Source organism: Phascolarctos cinereus, unplaced genomic scaffold (assembly GCF_003287225.1).
Source record: "Phascolarctos cinereus isolate Bilbo 61053 unplaced genomic scaffold, phaCin_HiC Scaffold_1;HRSCAF=81, whole genome shotgun sequence".
Classification (NCBI taxonomy): Eukaryota; Metazoa; Chordata; class Mammalia; order Diprotodontia; family Phascolarctidae; genus Phascolarctos; species Phascolarctos cinereus.
This window is the reverse complement of record NW_027555514.1, coordinates 110729510-110748571: the sequence shown is the minus strand read 5'-3', so window position 1 is coordinate 110748571 and position 19062 is coordinate 110729510. Positions and strand designations below refer to the sequence as shown.

At 38.6% G+C, this 19062-nt stretch overlaps 1 protein-coding gene across 2 annotated transcripts in view; it reads left to right on the top strand.

Moving 5' to 3' along the window:
- EXOC4 (exocyst complex component 4) overlaps positions 1-19062 on the top strand; it is an 860605-nt gene that overhangs the window by 28198 nt on the left and 813345 nt on the right. For both annotated transcript variants that reach the window (XM_021002278.2, XM_021002279.2), the window contains exon 3: positions 4384-4578. In XM_021002278.2, the coding sequence (XP_020857937.1) occupies positions 4384-4578 (195 nt within the window). The remainder of the gene's footprint in view (positions 1-4383; positions 4579-19062) is intronic.

The following is a 19062-nucleotide window of genomic DNA, read 5'->3' as shown; positions in this document are numbered from 1 at the left end:
TGGGCATCCCCTCAACTTCTAATTCTTTACCCCCAGAAAAGAGTTGCTATAAATATTTTTGTATACATAGGTCCTTTTCCTTTTTGTTTTTTATCTCTTTTGGGATATATACCTGGTAGTGGTATTGCTAGCTCAAAGGGTATGCATGGTTTTATTTTCTTTGTGCATAGTTCTAAATTGTTCTACAGAATGGTTGAATCAGTTCACAGCTCCAACAACAGTGCATTAAAGTCTCATTTTTTCCATTTCTCCTCCAACATTTGTCATTTACCTTTTCTGTTCTATTAGCCAATCTAATAGGTATGAGGTAGTACCTCAGAATTGTTTTAATTTGCATTTCTCCTGTCAGTAGTGAGAGTATTTTTTCATATGGCTATAGATAGCTTGGATTATTTCATCTGAAAACTGATCATATCTTTTGATCATTTATCAATTGGAATGGCTCTTATTTTTATAAATTTGACTCAGCTGTCTGTATGCTTGAGAAATGAGGCCTTTATCAGAGAAACTTGCTTCAAAATTTTTTTCACTGTTACTGTTGCTTACTAGATTTCCCTCCATCCTATTATTCTATTCTCTCTCTCCTTTTACCCTGTCTCTCCTCAAAAGTGTTTTGCTTCTGTCTATCCCCTCCCCTAATCTGCCCTCTCTTCTATCACCCCCCGGGCCCCCATCCCTGTAGGGTAAGTAAGATAGATTTCTATCCCAATTGAGTGTGTATGTTATTCCTTCTTTTAGCCAATTCTGATGAGAGTAAGATTCACTCTCTCCCCCTTACCTCCCCCCCCTTCCCCTCCACTGTAAAAACTTTTTCTTGTTTCTTTTATGTGAGATAATTTACCTTGTTCTACTTCTCCCTTCCTCCCTTCCAGTACATTCTTCTCTCATTCCTTAATTTTATTTTTTAGATATCATCCCTTCATATTCAACTCATACCTGTGCCCTTTGTCTATATATATATACTTCTTCTAACCACCTTAATAATGAGAAAGGTTCTTATGAGTTATAAATATTTTCTTCCCATATAGGAATATAAACAGTTTAAACTTATTAAGTCCCTTATGATTTCCCTTTCCTGTTTACCTTTTTATGCTTCTCTTGCATTTTGTATTTGAAAGTCAGATTTTCTCTTCAGCTCTGGTCTTTTCATCAAGAATGCTTGAAAGTCCTCTATCTCACAGAATTGAGATTTTCCCCCCTGAAGGATTATGCTCAGTTTTGCTGGGTAGGTGATTTTTGGTTGTAGTCCTAGCTCCCTTGCCCTCTGGGGTATCATATTCCAAGCCCTTTGATCCTTTAATGTAGAAGCTGCTAAATCTTTTGGTATCCTGCCTGTGGCTCCTTGATACCTAGTAGTGTTTCTTTCTGGCTGCTTACAATATTTTCACCTTGACCTGGGAACTCTGGAATTTGGCTATAATATTCCTGGGAATTTTCATTTGGGGATCTCTTTCAGGAGGTGATCGGCGGATTCTTTCAATTTCTATTTTACTCTCTGGTTCTAGAATTTTAGGGGAGTTTTCCTGGATGATTTCTTGAAAGATGATGTCTAGGCTCTTTTTTTTGATCATGACTTTCAGGTAGCCCAATAATTTTGAAATTATTATCTCTGCTGGATCTATTTTCCAGGTCAGTTGTTTTTCCAATGAGATATTTCATATTGTCTTCTATTTTTTCATTCTTTCTCTCATTGTTTTATTGTTTCTTGATTTATCATAAAGTCATTAGCTTCCATTTGTTTCATTCTAATTTTTGAGGAATTATTTTCTTCATTGAGCTTTTGGACCTCCTTTTCCATTTTGGCCAATTACTTTTTAAAGTATTTTTTTCTTCATTGGTTTTTTGAACCTCTTTTTACCATTTGGCCTAGTTTGTTTTTTAAGGTGTTCTTTTCTTTTTTTGGGGGGGGTGAGGCAATTGGGGTTAAGTGACTTGCCTAGGGTCAGAAAGCTAGTAAGTATCATGTGTCTGAGGCTGGATTTGAACTCGGGTCCTCCTGACTCCAGGGCTGGTGTTCTATCCACTACAACACCTAGCTGCCCCTTAGGTGTTATTTTTGTCAGTGCTTTTTTGTGTCTTCTTTACCTAACTGTTGAGTTGTTTTTCATTATTTTCTTGTTTCACTCTCATTTCTCTTCCCAGTTTTCTTCTACTTTTCTTACTTGATTTTCAAAATCCTTTTTGAGCTCTTCCATGGCCTGAGACTAATTCATATTTTTCGTGGAGGCTTTGGATGTAGGAACTTTGACTTTCTTGTCTTCTGGTTGTGTGTTTTGATCTTTTTTGTCACCAAAGTAAGATTCTATAATCTGAGTTTTTTTCCTTTGTTCATGTTCCCAGCCAATTACTTGACTTTTCACTCTTTGTTAAAGTTGGGCTCTGCTTCCTGGATGGAGGGTGCACTGTCCCAAGCTTCAGTGGTTTTGTGTAGCTGTTTTCAGAGATAGTTCTAGGGATCTGTAAGTTTTCAGTTCTTCGGAGGTGGTATGATATGAGGAGAGATGTTTACTCCTCTGCCCTGTGCTCTGGTCTGTGAGTGACCACAAGCACTCTTTTCTGCCCTGGCATTGTAAGGAGGGTTCCTTTTCCTACTGCTGCTGCAGGCTCTGCTATGCTACTGTTCCTCTTCACCCTGGGACTGCCACCCAGGACTGCAACCTGGATCTGAGTATGGGCAAAGCCCCGAGGCCTGCTCTGGGTTTGCTGGGGATCAGTCTATGCTGGTGCAGCCTACAATGGCCTGTGTTCCTTTCTCACCCTGGTGTAACAGATCTGTCCTGTCCACTTTCCAAGTTGTCTTGGGCTGGAAATTTGTTTCACTTTGTCTTTTTACAGGTTCTGCTGCTCTAGAATTTATTTAGAGTCATTTTTTTGTAAAGGTATTTGGAGAGGTTTAGGGGAGAGCTCAGGCAAGTCCCTGCCTTTACTCCACCATCTTGGCTCCGCTTCCTAAAATCTAAACTCTTTATGGTAATACAGACAAATGGATTTGGATTAGGATTAACCAACTAGTACTGTGCCAAATGGAACTGATTCCTTTTTCAAATCATATAAAAATTCATTGGAAATTTTGTTCAATTAAGAAATTTATTTTCTAGCAAAATGATATGATTTTTAGTCAGTCCAAATAATGTGGATTTTTTACCAAAGGAGTTCTGTATTTTTGTAAATAAAGTCTTATTGGTTTATATGAAAATTCAGCTGCTTTGAAAGCAGTTGAGGTTTGGTTTTTTGTTTGTTTGGGTTTTTTTTTTTTGCCTTTATTGAAACTATAATTTTTATAGCATCAGAACTGTAATGGGTAAATACCATTTGAGATGGCCGTTTTGGCAGAGCTTAACAAAGATTTAGGACAAGAAGGCACTTTAGAGATTGCCTATCTAACCCCATCATTTTATTTATAAGGCTATTGAAGTCCAGAGATGTGAAATGATTTAGCCAAGTTTGTAGTTAGGAAACAGCAGACTTGGTTTTGCTAATGACAAGTCCAGGATTCTTTTTCATTTTAACACATTGCCTTGTTAGCTTTTAAGTGGATATATAGAGGTAGATTTTGGAATTTTTTTTTCTATCTCTGGATCTCTTTTAAAATAGGATAGGTTCTGGTTTAGGCACAGGGTAGATTAGTGATCTCTCAACAATTTTTCCATTCTTAGGATTTTTATGTCTTCCTAATATTGTTGCTAGTTAGGAAAATGTTGAAAGTCAGTGGTAATCTAAAGATACCTAGTAGAGCCTTCCTCACTATTCTCTGTAGACTCTCTTTGCATATTGGAAGATTAATTAAATGTGAATACACTTGATTTCAAAAGTGGCTCTTGAATCTAAAATTGAAAGACATTGAAAAAAGTTGTCTAATCTGAGGATGTTTCCTGGTAACTTTTTTTTTTCTGGCTTATTGTCAATAAGGAAAATTGCTAGTTACATTTTCCCCTTTGAGTCAGTTAGGATGTGTATCCATTTGCCTGTGTTGATTTAAATAAGGCTGCCCTTGGAGACATATGACCCCTTAGAGTTCCTTCAAGTTTTCATTTCAGTCATTTCCCCATGAAACGTATTTAACATGTACATAGCACTTAATATTTTCAAAATGCTTTATATCATGAGTTATGTCTTATGGATTCACTCAGGGGTAGGTCAGGGGTAGTATTCTCATTTCACAGCAGAGAAAACACAGACAGAGAGAGGCGAAGACTCATCGAAGTGAGTCAGTGTCAGAGCCAGGATTAGAACTCAGAAAACATACTAACCCAAGGGATTAAGGAAGAGGGGGAGTTAGCAAGTGTTAAGTACAATTAGCACCAAGAAACAATGGTAACTGGCCAGTGTGCTTAAAATGCAGAGAATTTGAACTGAATCAAGGTTGAAATTGCTCTTTTCTAGGTAAAGGAAAATCTGCTTTCCTGCAAGATGTTGTTGCATTGCAAACGGGATGAGCTCCGGAAGCTGTGGATTGAAGGAATTGAGCACAAGCATGTCCTAAATCTGCTAGATGAAATTGAGAATATCAAGCAAGTGCCCCAAAAACTGGAGCAGTGCATGGTCAGCAAGCACTATCTCAATGCCACGGACATGTTGGTAAGATGTAATACCTTCTGCTAATGGACTGGTCTTTCAGGGCCTAGAAGCACTCCTAGCACTTCAGACCCCTTTTTAGTCTCTTGAAATCTGGTAATGCATGCATCCTATTGCAGACTTTCCCTTGGGCAGTTAGTAGTTCTTGGCAAGTGATATGGAGTAAGCTTTGCTACAAGTTTAAGCTTTTTAAATTGAAGGTGATTACTATTTATATATCCTCTGTCTTTGGAAAACTGGGCTTGGCACCAAGGCATATGATGGTGCAAAACCAGTACTAAAATTATGTTGAGATGGGAGGCAGAAAGATTCTTGGTTTCAACAAAAGGTATTTAATGTGTTTCATTTTAAAGACTCAAATGAACATGGGAGAATAGAGAAATACCCTTGAATTGGGCTACCTTGTCTTTCCTGGAATTCTTTGACGGGGTTAATAGTAGATCATCAGACTGTTTGCCTTAAAGTTGATAAGAATGGAGAGGGATTGCTGCCATTATTGCAAAAGGCAGCCTTGGTCTTTATAGCCTGGAGACTCCACTGGGTCCTTCTACTTCCTTTTTAGAAATTAAATGAAAGAAAGGCGGGATTGGAAGGTGGTGATTGGTCTAGCCGTAAGAATAACATGGAAAAAAAAGAAAATACTGAGTGTGGTTTCTAGTTAGACCCTTTTCTTAGGGTCTGTAATTCTTATGGGACACTCTACCTCCTTATAGTCATTCTTAGGTCTGTAGGGCTGTCCTTACGATAATGCTATGAAGTACATATAAGTGGGATTTTTACACAAGAAAACTGAGAATCAGAGAGTTGACATGTTTTGTCCACATTTGTGCATCTGCCAATTTCTGGAGCCAGGATTTGAACCCAGGTCTTCTGATTCATGCTCTGTACCGTTTTCACTGTACCACAGCCTCCTACATCTGTGACTTTTATCCAATCCCTTGCCATTTTGCCTCTCATTTCTTTCTTTTTTTTCTCCTTTTCTTTCTTACATCTTAATCTTCCCATCTCTATTGACTATTTCCCTGTACCTACAAAGATGCTTATATTTTTCTTAAGTGGTCCCTTGAAACAAAGCCCAAACCTTACTTGATCCTGACACCCCCTTATCACTCCTTTTTACTTTTTATCCTCTTTCTGTCACTTCTAGTCAGAGTAGTGTATGCTTACTGCTCTTATTTTCTTACTATCTACTCATTCTATAACTCTTGCTTTCAGATTTCCAGTCCCATCACTCTACTGAAATTCCTCCCTGCAAGGATAATAGCCACCCCCTAACTGCCATCCCTGGCTAAAGTAATATTTCTAATGCACAGGTTTAATAATTGCAATACTCTATTCAAAGTGTTCCAGTGGCTCCCCATTGCCTGCATATGAAATATAAATTTCTTATCCTCACTTTTAAAGAACTCTATATTCTGCCTCCAGTGTGTTTTTCCAGCTTTATTTCATCATATTGTTATTCATATACTCTAAGCTCTGACCAAACTGGATTACTCCTTCATAGCCTTTCTTAGCTTCTTGCCTTTGAACATATCATCCTACATCCCTGAAATGACTCTTTTTTGCATCTCAGCCTATTGACATTGGACCTTTTTTCCCCAAGTCCTACTTTAGTTCCTCTTCCATGAAGCCTTCCCTGGACCTCTGGAAGACCTTCACTGTAAGTGGGTTTCTCCTTGAATCTCTTAGGCCATCTGTTTGACCTTTACTATCTATTTAATTCTTTTCTACTAGATATTTTCACTCAGCAACTTCTCCTCTTTTGAAATTTGCCCAATTATCCAGTCCAGATCCTTGTTTTGGTCATCTATTGGCCTCTCCCCCTGAAGTTGTTTAGCTCTTGGCTTAATTTTTCTTGTCACACCCAGCCTCTGCCTTCAAGTCTGGGGGATCCACTATGTACTTAGGAGACCCCTTTAAGCACTTTGGTGTCCTGGTTTATCTACATTCTTAACTTCCAATATCCATTATTTTCATTCTCCATTAGCTACCCACAGGTATAATCATACCTTATATCAGAGATTCTTAACCTGGGATCTATAAACTTGTTTTAAAAAATATTTTGATAACTATATTTCAGTATAATTTATTTTCTTTGTCATTCTGTTTTATTTTAAGCATTTAAAAACATTATTCTAAGAAGAGGTCTCTAGGTTTCATCAGATTATCTAGGGGAACCATGACACAAAAAGGTCAAGAACCTCTGCCTTAGGTCTTAGCACCATCCATAGCTGTACTCCTTCAGTGATCCTGGTCCCTTCTTTAAACATAACTGTGTCTCCTTCCATTTTCCATCTACCTTACTCTTCCAAAATCTATCCTTCTTTCTCACCATAACTTTCAATTTTTTACCTTTGGTTTCCTAGTTCATTATCCTTGCTGTGGCCTCTCTTTCATCCCCTTATAGCCTTCAGCCTGTCATTGGCCACTTCAACTATTCATTGTCATCTACCCTTAAAACTCTTGCCTTTTTGTCCCTCTTTCCATTTATGCCTTTCCAAACCATAGCCCTGGCTTACTCCCACGGCTGCCTTCTCTTCTACACATGTAAAAGGGGAGAAGGAAGGAAGGGAAGAAGGAAACAAGCATTTATTAAATGCCTTTGATGTGCCAGGCACTGTGCTAGGTATTTTACAAACATTATCTCATTTGATCTCCCAAAACCCTGGGAAATATGTGCTATTAATATCCCTATTTTACAGCTGAGAAAATTGAAGCAGACAGAGGTTAAGTGACATGCCCAGACTCACATAGCTAGTATCTAAGGCCAGATTTGAGCTCAGATCTTTCTTACTCCAGGCTCAGTCCTTTTTCCACTCTGCCATCTGTGTTGCTGAATTAACCTGGAGGAAATCATTCAGTGGAGTTGACTAGGCCCATTACAAATTTATCTGATCTCAACAAGGCCTTCATTATTTGATGGCAATACTTTTGTGTCATAGATACTATATTAGCCTCCCTGTAACAACTCTTGTAAATGTTTTCTTCTTTCCTCAGTCTCATTATTTACTTCCTTCCCACCTCCAACCCAATAGCATACTTTGCCTCCTTCATTACTAGCAAATCTATGTTATCCAATGTGAATTTCCAATGTGAATATACTTTATGTATATTTAAGAACCGCTCTATATCACCTGCTGTCCTCACCTCTTTTGCTTCCTTCTTGTATCATGGCTGTCTTCATATCCATTGCACTTTTGTGCCTTTAGCACTGAATACAGAACATTAAACATAATATATGTTTAATACACGAAAGGACAGTTATCCACAACTAAGAATTGTTCATGGTTACAGGCCACGCATGAACTCAAAACTGCATTTGGAGTCAAATGTTCTGCGACTACATGTTAAGCCCATGGTCATCTTTCTTTGAAAGAATGGAGGTCCTCTTCCTTTGTTATGCCAAATTAGGTGGGCTGTAACACTCGCACATATGCATAAAGTGCCTGGAAGGGGAACAGGTTAAATGATCTAAGTGAGCCCTTCATGTCTTATTTCTACAGTCTAATTTATTCATACTTTCAAGGAGCATTTTGATAAAAGTCCTTTATGAGATGCTTTTAAGGATATTTGGTAGCCATGGGGTAAGAGGTGCTGTGACATCCTGTCATGGACTAAAACCTGCTTATGGGATAAGGAATGAATGGTCAATTTTCACAGCTATTCTAGGTTAATAGTGGTCTGCCCTTGGGAGTAGTACTAGGAATGTTGATTCCCAGTAACTTGCTCAAGGTGATATCATGGGTAATAATAGTTGTACAGGAATCCTAATGGAGGTCATTCTTACTTTAGTATTGGTTTATGGATTCTGAATACATGTATATTATATGGGTGATTAAATATAAAAGCTTTTCTTTGTTACGTTCCGTATAGAGAGTGTCATAGGCTTCTCACTGTTTTGGATCAAGTACCTTTTTTTGTTTTTTCCAAGCCAGCTAAACATTTTCTATGTTCAAGGCAAGGAAGAATAAGGTATGGTTTTTAGCACTCATAGAGATTATAGTCTAGTAGGAGAGATAAGATATGAACATGCCTTTCTTGTAATGTAGGACATCAGGAGGTGTGAAAAGACACCAGATATCATGGAAGCTTAGAGGAAAGGGAGAGATCATTTTCGTGTTCTCCAGGTTGTTACTTCCTGCCAACACATGTGCGATTTCTGAGGGCATAAGCTCCTTTATTTTTAGGAAACATGCCAATTAAAGTTGTGATGTGAAAAAGGAGAAGACAGGATAAAACAGATTTGTTGTTGAAACACTTCTATGTGGTCCAGTTTTGAATTAGGTCCAATTTCAAGTGTAGTCGTGGTAAGTAGGTCATTGGAATTTCTTTCAGATCAGATCTTTATCCCTTTTAGGATTTCATATTTCTTGTTTGCACCAAGTAAGTCAAGGCTTATTTGTATACTGATTAAAAGTCAAATATTGAAAAGACTTCCCTTTACCTCTGACTCCTTGATTTATATTACTTTGGAAAAACCTCAAGAAGGCGTTAATAAGCTTTACTTTATATTTAGACACTGACTGTAGGAGATGATATAAGGTAGAAATTTATGTAGGTGACAGTCAACTAGCTAATCTTGAGTAGTTGAAGAATCATCCAATTGTAATGTATATACATAGTACATATTACATACAGGTCCTGGCTCATTTACTATAATCTTTAAAAGGGTTTTACTATAGTCTTTGAAAGGATCCATGATTTCACTTGGCCCAGTTCATATCGTATCTCCTTGAGAACTTAGTAAATCATCTTCATGAGTTGATGTGGCTAGACAAATTCATCTGGAGGACAACCTTTTGTTGGTGGGTGGTGGGCCTACAATATAATAGAACTTGAAATACTTTGTGGTGGGCTGTTTTCATAAACTGTTTTGTAGATATCCTCCCTCAACCCCCAGATGCATAGGGGTAGTATTTGGAACAGAGAGAGAAGGTGGGAAACTCAGGTGGATGGGTAGACTGTGACACTGTAAGCCTAAGGTAGCCAGTTCCAGTCTTGCCAGACAAAAGATTTAGTTTCTGTTTTCAGAGAACCCAGTAAAGTTAGTATAAAATTAGAATTATATTGTTAAAAACAACCTATAGTATTCTCAGTATCATTTAAATATAAAATTCAGCTCTCTGTTATATGAACTTAACAGTAGAGGGAGTTTGAGTGGAAGAAATGGTGCATGTCAGGCCCAGTGCCAGTCTGTTAATGTGGTCTCAGAATGGAGGGGCTGACCAGTCCTGCGGCCCCTACACTGAGCTGTGGCAGCCCAGAGGGCTAGGAGGATCTGAGACTGGAGAGCAGGACAGTGTCCAGTGCAAGGACAGTGACAGCCTCTCTATAGTGTCCACTTCTGGGGATTGCATTTTAGAGAGGAAATTGATCAACTGATTTGTGTCCACAAGAATGCAACCAGGATTATGAGGACTCAGATATAGGCCATGTGTGGATAAGTTGAGAGAAATGAAGGTATTTAGGTTGAAGAACCTGTTGCAGTTCTTTGTAAGAGCCTCATTCCTGTCCTATCTTGCAAAGAAGTAATGGAGGGTGTTCACAAATGATTTCACGATTGTGTGGTGTTGGAGATGATGTGCCCGTGGAAGCCTGTGTGAGAGGCATGCTCTTGTATGTATATGGAAAGGATTTTTTTGTCATTTTATTTTTCTGTGCTTTTAAGTGGCTTTTATTTTGTGGGGAAAAAAATGACTTGGGAAAGTTAGAAGAAGAATTAGGTACATTGTAGTAGTGTTCAAATATTTAAATAAAGGGCTGCCATGTGGAAGTGAGATTATTAGTCAACAATCATTTAGTTTTTATTTTTAAATTCAATTTTATTTTCAGTTCTGAATTTTCTTTCTTCCCCTCTTCTCCCTTTATGAAGACAATAAAAACAAATCCATTTCAAATATTTATGGCCATTCCTGCAGTAGCCATGTTCTCCCCCCCAAAAAAAGGTAAGAATGAAAGAAAAGAAAATATATGTTGTTTTGCACTTTGAGCCGTCAGCTTTCTGTGTGGAGGTGCTTAGCATGTTTCATCATGGCACCTTTTCAACTGCGGTTGGTCGTTGTGTTGATCAGAGTTCCTAAGTCTTCCAAATAACTGAGCATTTATTAAGTGACTCCTGTGTGGGAGGCTCTGAACTAAGCCCTAAGGAAACAAAGAAAAGCAGCCCCCCCCCCAAAGGAGCTCCTGCTCTCAAGGAGCTTGAAGTTTACCTGGGAAGACAACAGACAAACAACTATATATAAACAAGATAGATATAAGCTACATTAGAGATAGTCTCAGAGGAAACGCCCTAAATTTAAGGAGGACTGGGAAAGGCTTTTTTTTTTCTGTTTGGTGAGGCAATTGGTGAGGCCCAGGGTCACACAGCTAGTAAGTGTCAAATGTCTGAGACTGCATTTGAACTCAGGTCCTCCTGACTCCAAGGCTGGAGCTCTATCCACTGTGCCACCTAGCTGTGCCTTGGGAAAGGGTTCTTACAGAAGATAGGACTTTTGCTGTGACTTGAAGCCAGGGAAGCTAGAAGGTGGGGATAAGGAAGGAGAGAGTTTTAGGCATGGGGCCAGTCAGGGAAAAAGGTGAAACTCAGGAGATGGAGTGTTCTGTTTGAGGAAGAGCAAGGAAGGAGGCCAGTGTCACTGGATCACAGAGTATGTAGAGGGGAAGGAGATACAGGAAGACTGAGAAGGTGGGAAGGGGCCAGGTTGTGAAGCGCTTTAAAGCCAGATGGAAGATTGTATATTTGATCCTGGAGATAACAGGGAGCCATTGGAATTTATTGAATGGGGAGTAGTAACATGGTCAGATCTGCACTTTGGGAAGCTCAGTTTGACAGAGTGGCCTGGAGTGAGGAGAGATATGAGGCAGGGAGATCAACTCCCATGACATTGCAGTGTATTCTAGGTGTGAGGTTGTGAGGGACAAGAGGTGGCAGTGTCTGAGGACAGAAGGAGGTGTGTACAAGAGATGTTATAAGGATAGAAATGACAAGATTCGGCAACTGATTAGATGTGGAAGGAGTGAGAATATTGTATATGAACAGTCAAGCATGATACTTAGGTTGTGAACCTGAGTGACTGGGAAGATAGCTGTGCCATTCATAGTAATGGGGAAAGAAAATGAGTTCAATTTTAGACATGTTGAGTTTATGATGTCTATGAGACATCTAGTTTGAGATGTCTAATAGGTTGCTGAAGATGTGAGATTGGAGGTCCAGAGAGAGGATAGTGCTGAACGAATAGCTCTGAGAATCTGAATCCATGAAGAAGTGAAGAGGGCCCTGGACAGAACTTGGGAGACACCCATGTTTGGTAGACATGATCTGGGTGAAGATTCAGAAAAGGGAACTCAGAAGGAGCTGTTAGGTAGGAGGACAACCAGGAGAACCCAGAGAGAAGAGAATATCAAGGAGAAGAGTGTGACCAACAGTGTCAAAGACTAGAGAGAGATCAGGAAGGATGGGAACTGAGAAGAGTCCATTATTACTATTCTGCTTAGCCTCAAAGGTTACATCTAAGGTCAAAGGTTGGAAATTGTGGAGAGGCCTGTTTCAGCTCCATGTAAGGAACACTTACGAACACTAAACATTCTTTTGCTTCTCCATTTTACTCCTTTCAGTGTTTTTCCTCTCTAACCTATCTCTGTTCTATATTCTCTTTATTACATTCACACTTTTAGGAAAATCAGCACTGTACAACACTTGTTAGGGATAAGAGAGAGAGGAGTGGAGAATCTTTGCGTTCTGATATTTGGTGCTTAAATATTCTTTTGTTGTTACATATCTTTGCTAATATAAATGTTGCTGCCCTGAGGAAATGGCACCTACCATCCTTTGTGGTTGAGTGCTACTTGGCATTATCAATGTGAAATGAGACTCAAAATCCACATATCTGTGCTAGGTGAGGGAGGGCTGCCTCTGTTAAAGAGGGGATGTTTCCCCAAGGGAAAGAAAAGGCTTCTCCTCTGCTGATACTCTTGTCCTGTGGGGGGGGCGGGGATTGGGAGTAGAGGCCTCCTTGCCATTGGTATCTGCTCTGCCATTTCCATTTGAAGAATTGGTGTCTGCTCTCATCAGGTGACCCAAGTGGGCAAGGATCATCACCTTTCAGGAGAAAGTTGGAAGGAGAAGACAGCCTTTCCTGTCTTGGGTGTTCTATATTCAGATGGCTAGGAACATCAATAGCCCCAGCCTTAGTCCTTTGAGCCTGTAGGAAATGTGGTTGGAATGTTGCTTCTGCATATCACTGGTCATTGTGTGGATAAGTCCCCCAAAACCCCTTGATGAGTAGCAGCTGTAGGCTGTTGACAAGAAAATGTGAGGAGTGGGAGATGTAAATAGGGGTAGAGACTCACTTGGGGAAATTAGGTGCTCCAGATAGGCTGTAAACTCTACATTACCCAGCCAATGGGGAAACAGGGGAGGGAACTGTGACTGGGGCCTAGGAATAAAAAGCTTTGCTCTCCCTTCTGTAAGGTGTGCCCACGCTTGGGACACCCAGCCTTGCAAGGCTGTTAATAAAAAGTTTTTTTTTTCTGGTTCACCAATGGCTTCTTGGAGCTTTTGTTGCTTACAAGCCTTTAAATCTTGAGAACAGTTTCAATACCTTTTGTGGAAAAACTAGCTTAACTTCCTGGAGGGATTGAGAAGGTTTAGGGATTTGCCATCACTCTGACCTGGAAATGCTCTTATTATTTTATTGACCATCAGACTCTCTGTAGCTATTGTTTTAAACCTCCTCCCTCCTCAGTCCTTTAAGGCCCTTCCCCATCCTCTGTCTCTCAGCAGATCACTGCACCTCCTACTTTGCTGAGGACATGTCTTACACTAGGTGCCTAGTAAATGTTTGTTGCATTGAATTGAATTATCTCTTGAAGTAGCATATAAGCTAGGGATTCTAGAAAGGGCGTGATAGTATAGGCAAGCTTCCCTTGTCAGTTCTACTGCATTTATTTGACCCTGTTGAATTAAGGGTCTTTGTAGTCAGTTTCTACTTTTTTTTTTTTTTGGTGGTCATGTTTTTGGGAGCTGGAATGGAAAAATAGTGGCAAACAAATGGTTAATTTTGGCCTGAACTTTTACCTCTTTTCACCACTAGATGGCGCATGTGTTTTCATGTAAATAAGGTGAATTGGTGAGATTTCTTTGTGGCTTTTTAAGGGACCCCTGCTGGAACCTGACAAATGAGGGGATTAAATAGGTTGAAAACCGAAATATAGGGTCTTTTTTAAAAGTCCCTGTTGAATGAGTGGAGCAGCAACATGCAAAGGATTAAAAAGTGTGTGCATTGCCTCTACTTCATTTTTTTTTGTTGGCCATATTTATCTGGTGATTGCCACCAAAATAGTAACAGTAATATGTAACATTTACATAGCACTTTGCTAAGTGCTTTATTTACATGAGTTAACTCACGCCTCATAATTACCCGGTGTAGTAGGTACTACAGGTATTTTAAATCTCTTTTATAGAGAAGGAAAATTAGGCTTGGGTTGTGATTTGCCCAAGGCCATTTAGCTAATAAGTGTCAGAGGAGGTATTTGAACCCAGACTTTTCTCATTCAAGGTCCAATATATTCTCTAAGATAACAAAATATACTGCATGGAGATAATCACCTATGTGTATCGAGGGCCCAGCCTGAGCAAGCTGATTCACATTGTGATGCTTCAAATTGGGGTCTCATCTATAAAATGAGAATATTGGACTAGATGATCTTTAAAAGCCCTTCCAGCCCAAAGCATATATCCCAGGTCCAGCCAGGATCCTGCGCATGTGTAGTCAGGATTGTCTACTTTGTAGTCTTACTACAAGTGCTGTTAATCTTCACGTCACATTGGATAAGAAAGTAGGAGTTGCCAAGGAAGCCTTTGTATTTGGGAAAGCTTACCTGACTGCACTATACATACACATGGTACAGTGGAAAAAGGACTGGATTTGGAATTAAAAGACTTGGATTCAAATCCCAGCTCTTCTACTTACTACTTCTCACTGGGGCACTTAACCATCAGGACCTGGGTTTCCTCATCTGTAAAATGGGGATGTTGGGTCCCTTTCTGCTCTAAATCTGTGATCCTCAACAGCAAGAAAGCTAGCTTGGATAGCTTAGAAGCAAAGGCTCCCAGGACGAGTGGAAAACTTGGAAGGCCATGTTCAAAAATTTCATTGTCATTACAATTTGGACTAGTCCTAGAGAAGAAGCTCATAGCAAATTCATTCATTAGGGCTCTATTTATAGTTCTTTTGGGAAGCATCTGCCTTATTATCTGAAGTTACAAAGCTGTGGTGCATAGACATTGGTAAAGGTGGGCCCCTGCTAAGAAATGGGCTTGTACCTCTTCAAGTACTTCTAAAATTCAAATGCCATCTTTTATTGACAGGCTTGAATGCTTTTAAAAACCTGAGACTTCATTTTAGCAGACAGCTGTTTCCAGTTAACAAATAAGTGTAAAATGGCCTAATTAATAGATTCGTTGATGGCTGTTAACCTGGTGAAGTATATTGGCTCAAATTCACTGTCATCTGTTTGAATGGGGGTGTGTGTGAAGGCAGTGGGACAGAGGGAATATGTTAGTAGAAGAGGTTGGATGCCAGCAACATTATAGTCATTTTGGTGTAAGGTTCTGGAATCAACACTTGAGATTTGTTGGTGGGAAGAGAAGAAAGGGTAGACTCAGATGATATCTGTGACATTTATTCCTATGCCAAAGAGAGGCCCTTGACTGAAAATGTTTGAGAGCTACCGATTGAGAATTAAATTTAGAGATCTATTTTGGTTAACATTATCCTACCTTTATAAACTTGATTGCAGTGGCTTGGCTTCCACAGTCTTATTGCCGTCATGTGAGCTCAGGGGCTCATGAGTTCGCTTTTAGGGGAACAGAGATAGGTTCATATCCTCAAATAGTTCTCTAAGCTGATTATACTCCTATGCATATTCTTGTTAGAGGGACTTTATCAATTTGCTAATCATGGAACAACTTGATGTTACTCTGCTGTAGTGTATGGGAATCCATTTCAGACTGAAATGTAGAGGTTCTTAAATTCTTTTTTCAAGCAACCAGTTTTTATTGTTTAATGCTGGGGGTGGATTTTGGTGGTGAAAGTCAGGTGAAGGGTGGGGCATGGAGAAAAGTGTCAAAGCTTGAGGCTTTCGAGACTACTACTGTCTTTTAAAGAATTGTCAGTCTAATTGGGGAGATAATATATGAAAATATGTATAATAATATGAGACAGCATAATGATCAATTCCCAGATGATTAGTATGCTCAGTAAGTGCTATTAGAATTCAGAAGAAGGAGAGATTAGTGTGGGAAGGGTTGGTCAAGGAAGAATTTATAGAATTAAGATTAGAATTGGCTCTTGAGGTCAGTTAATATGATGTAGGTAGGCTACACATGGACATAAGTAGGCTGGGTTAACAATACAAAGAAAGATATGGTGGTGGAAAAACATGAGACAGAAAGAAAGTATGAAAAAAGATAACACCTCTTTATATTAAAAACATTAAAAAGCATAGAAATAAATGGATCCTTTATTAATGTGGTAACTAGTATGTGTTTAAAACCAAGAGCCAGTGTTATGTGTATTCAGAAAAAAAACTGGAGTCCTTTGCAATAAGATATCCATTTTCATTTCTATATAGTTCTAAAGATGCCAGCCATAGCAATAATACAAGAAAAGAAATTGAGGGAAAAGACATAGGCAAAAAAAAAGAAAAAATATTAATTTTTGTAGATAACATGGAGCCCTGTAGAGTCAACTAAAAATCAGTTGAAACAATAGCCACTAAAGCAGCAGAATATAAAATAACCAATAGAGCATCAGCCTTTCTATATATTGCCAACAAAACTTAGCTATAAGAGATGGAAAAGGAAATTACATTTAAAATAACTACAGAATGTTTAAAATATTTGGGAATCCAACTAACAAGACAAAATACAAGACCCATTAAACCTTCTTTATAAAAATAAAGACCTAAATAATTGGAAAGATTAATTGTTCATGGTTGGACTGTACCAGTATAATAAAAATGACAATACTACCTAAATTAGTATAGTGATTCGATGCTATGCCAATCATGCTACAAACGGTAACTTTATGGGACTAGAAAAAATAACAGTTCATCTGGAAAAACAAAAGGTTAAGAATATCAAGAGTGATTTTAAAAAAAGTGGGGAAGGAAGGAGAGTAATAGGACCATATCTCAAACTGTTTTGCAAAATAGTAATCATCTAAACCATTTGGTCCTGGTTAAAAAATGTAAAAGCTGTTGAGTAGTACAAATTAGGTACATAAGATTCAGAAACAATTGAACATAGTAGCATAGTGTTTGATAAGATCAAGGATGCCAGTTACTGGGTTAAGGACTCATGATTTAACTCAAAGTGCTGGGAAAGCTGGAAAGCAGTCTGGTTGAAATTAGGTTTACATTAGCATTTCATACTATATAACACAACCAGCTCTAAATGATACACCTATATATAAAGGTTGGAAAGAGGGGAGATCGTTAGCTGGGGAAAAAAGTGCTTTGCGACAGATTTCTCTGATAAACATCTGATATCCAAGATATTTGGGAAGTTGATAGAAATACAGAAGGAAAAAAAAGCCGTTCTTCAATAGACAATTGCTCAAAGGATATGAACAAGGATGAATAGTTTCATCAGAATTAAAACAAAGAATGGTTCTGCTTTTATGGCACACTGATAAGAAAAAAATATTTCTTTCCAGAAACTAAAATATGGATATTATGTTAAATGAAAATTGTGAGAAGTCAGTCTGACAACCAGTTAAAGCCAAACTTTGGCAACCAAACTTTTTTTAATAGTATTTTTCCCCCAATTATACGTAAAGACATTTTTGGCATTCGTTTTTACAAAATTTTGAGTTCCAAATTTTTCTCCTTCCCTCCACTCTTCCTAAAATGGTAAGCAATTTGATATAGGTTATGTATGTGCAGTCATGTAAAACATATTTCCATATTAGTCACAGTTGTGAAAGTAGAAGCTGAGCAAAAGGAAAAAACCACACACAAAAAAGTGAAAATAGTATGCATTGATCTACATTCAGAGTCCCTCAGTTCTGTCTCTGGCTAGCATTTTCCATCATGAGTCCTTTGTAATTGTCTTGGATCATTGTATTACTGAGAAAAGCCAAGTCTATCAGAGTTGGCCATCACACAGTGTTGCTGTTATTGTGTGCAATGTTCTTTTGGTTCTGCTCATTTCACTTTGCACCAATTCGTACAAGTCTTTTGAAGTTTTTCTGAAATGAGTCTCCTCATCATTTCTTATAACACAATAGCCTTCCGTTAATATTAATATACTACAGCTTGTTCAGTCATTCCCCATTTGATGAGCATACCCTCAATTTCTAATTTTCTGCCACCTCAGAAAGAGCTGCTGTAAATATTTTTATACCTGTAGGTCACTTTCCCGTTTTTGTGATCTCTTTGGGATACAGGCATAGTGGTAGTATTGCTGGATCAAAGGATATGCACAGTTTAGTGGCAACTAAACTTCTAACATATTTTGTCAGTTTTTTTGGCTAATGTATAATTGTTAGACTCTGCTGCCGTATGCTAATTGTCTTATTCCAGTGACTTAGCAGGCGGAACAAAGATTTAGGTATGGGATATGTGTAGATAGAAAAATAGATAGGTAAAGAATTTATTAAGTACTTATTGCTAGACTGTGCTAAATGCTGAAAATACTAATACAAACAGCCTGTCCCCCAAATGTCCCTGCCCTCAAGGAATTTATATTTTAATGAGGGAAAACAACACAAAAAAGGGAGCTGAAAAGTTGGAGGGGTCAGTGAAGGGAGGTACCTGTGTAGGTACCTAAGTGGAGTCCGCAGAAATCTTGGGCTATACAGTGTTTGCAGTGAGCATGGTTGGTTTGTGTACTTCCTGAGATGGAGGTTCAGGGATGAACTCACCAATCAGAGGAGGAGACTGAAGAGTTAAAGGTGTTGTAAGAGTGAAGAAGGATGCTGGGGCAGGTAACATTTGTTGTAATTAGTGAGTATGCCAGGCACTTTTGTTAGGAAGTGTGAACTAGAATCTTGGAGCTGGTATTACCTATCATTTTATAGGTCAGTTACCTTACATGTATGTATTTTTTTGTGGAAATTTATGTTATTTGGGCTTTGATTATTCTATCTTGAAAGGCGTAACACTGTTAAGGTTCATTATTTTGACTGAGGCATTATATATAACACATAGACAACATTAGCACTCCTTCAGAAGCTATTGGTCCATCTTATTCCTGGATGGTTTTCTAGATCACCATTTAATATTTCCTCCCTTTTTTCCCCTCCACACTGACATCTTTTCTTAATGATTTGGTATGTAGCTGCTACATAATTTTAAAAAAGCAAGGACTTACTTCATGGAGGAAATGGCCCAAAGTGACCTTAGAAGAGGGATCTTTCGTCTTGTTCTCATTCTCATTCTCTAGGACTGTGGAGAAAAGGAAACAAGGGGCAATAATGGCCC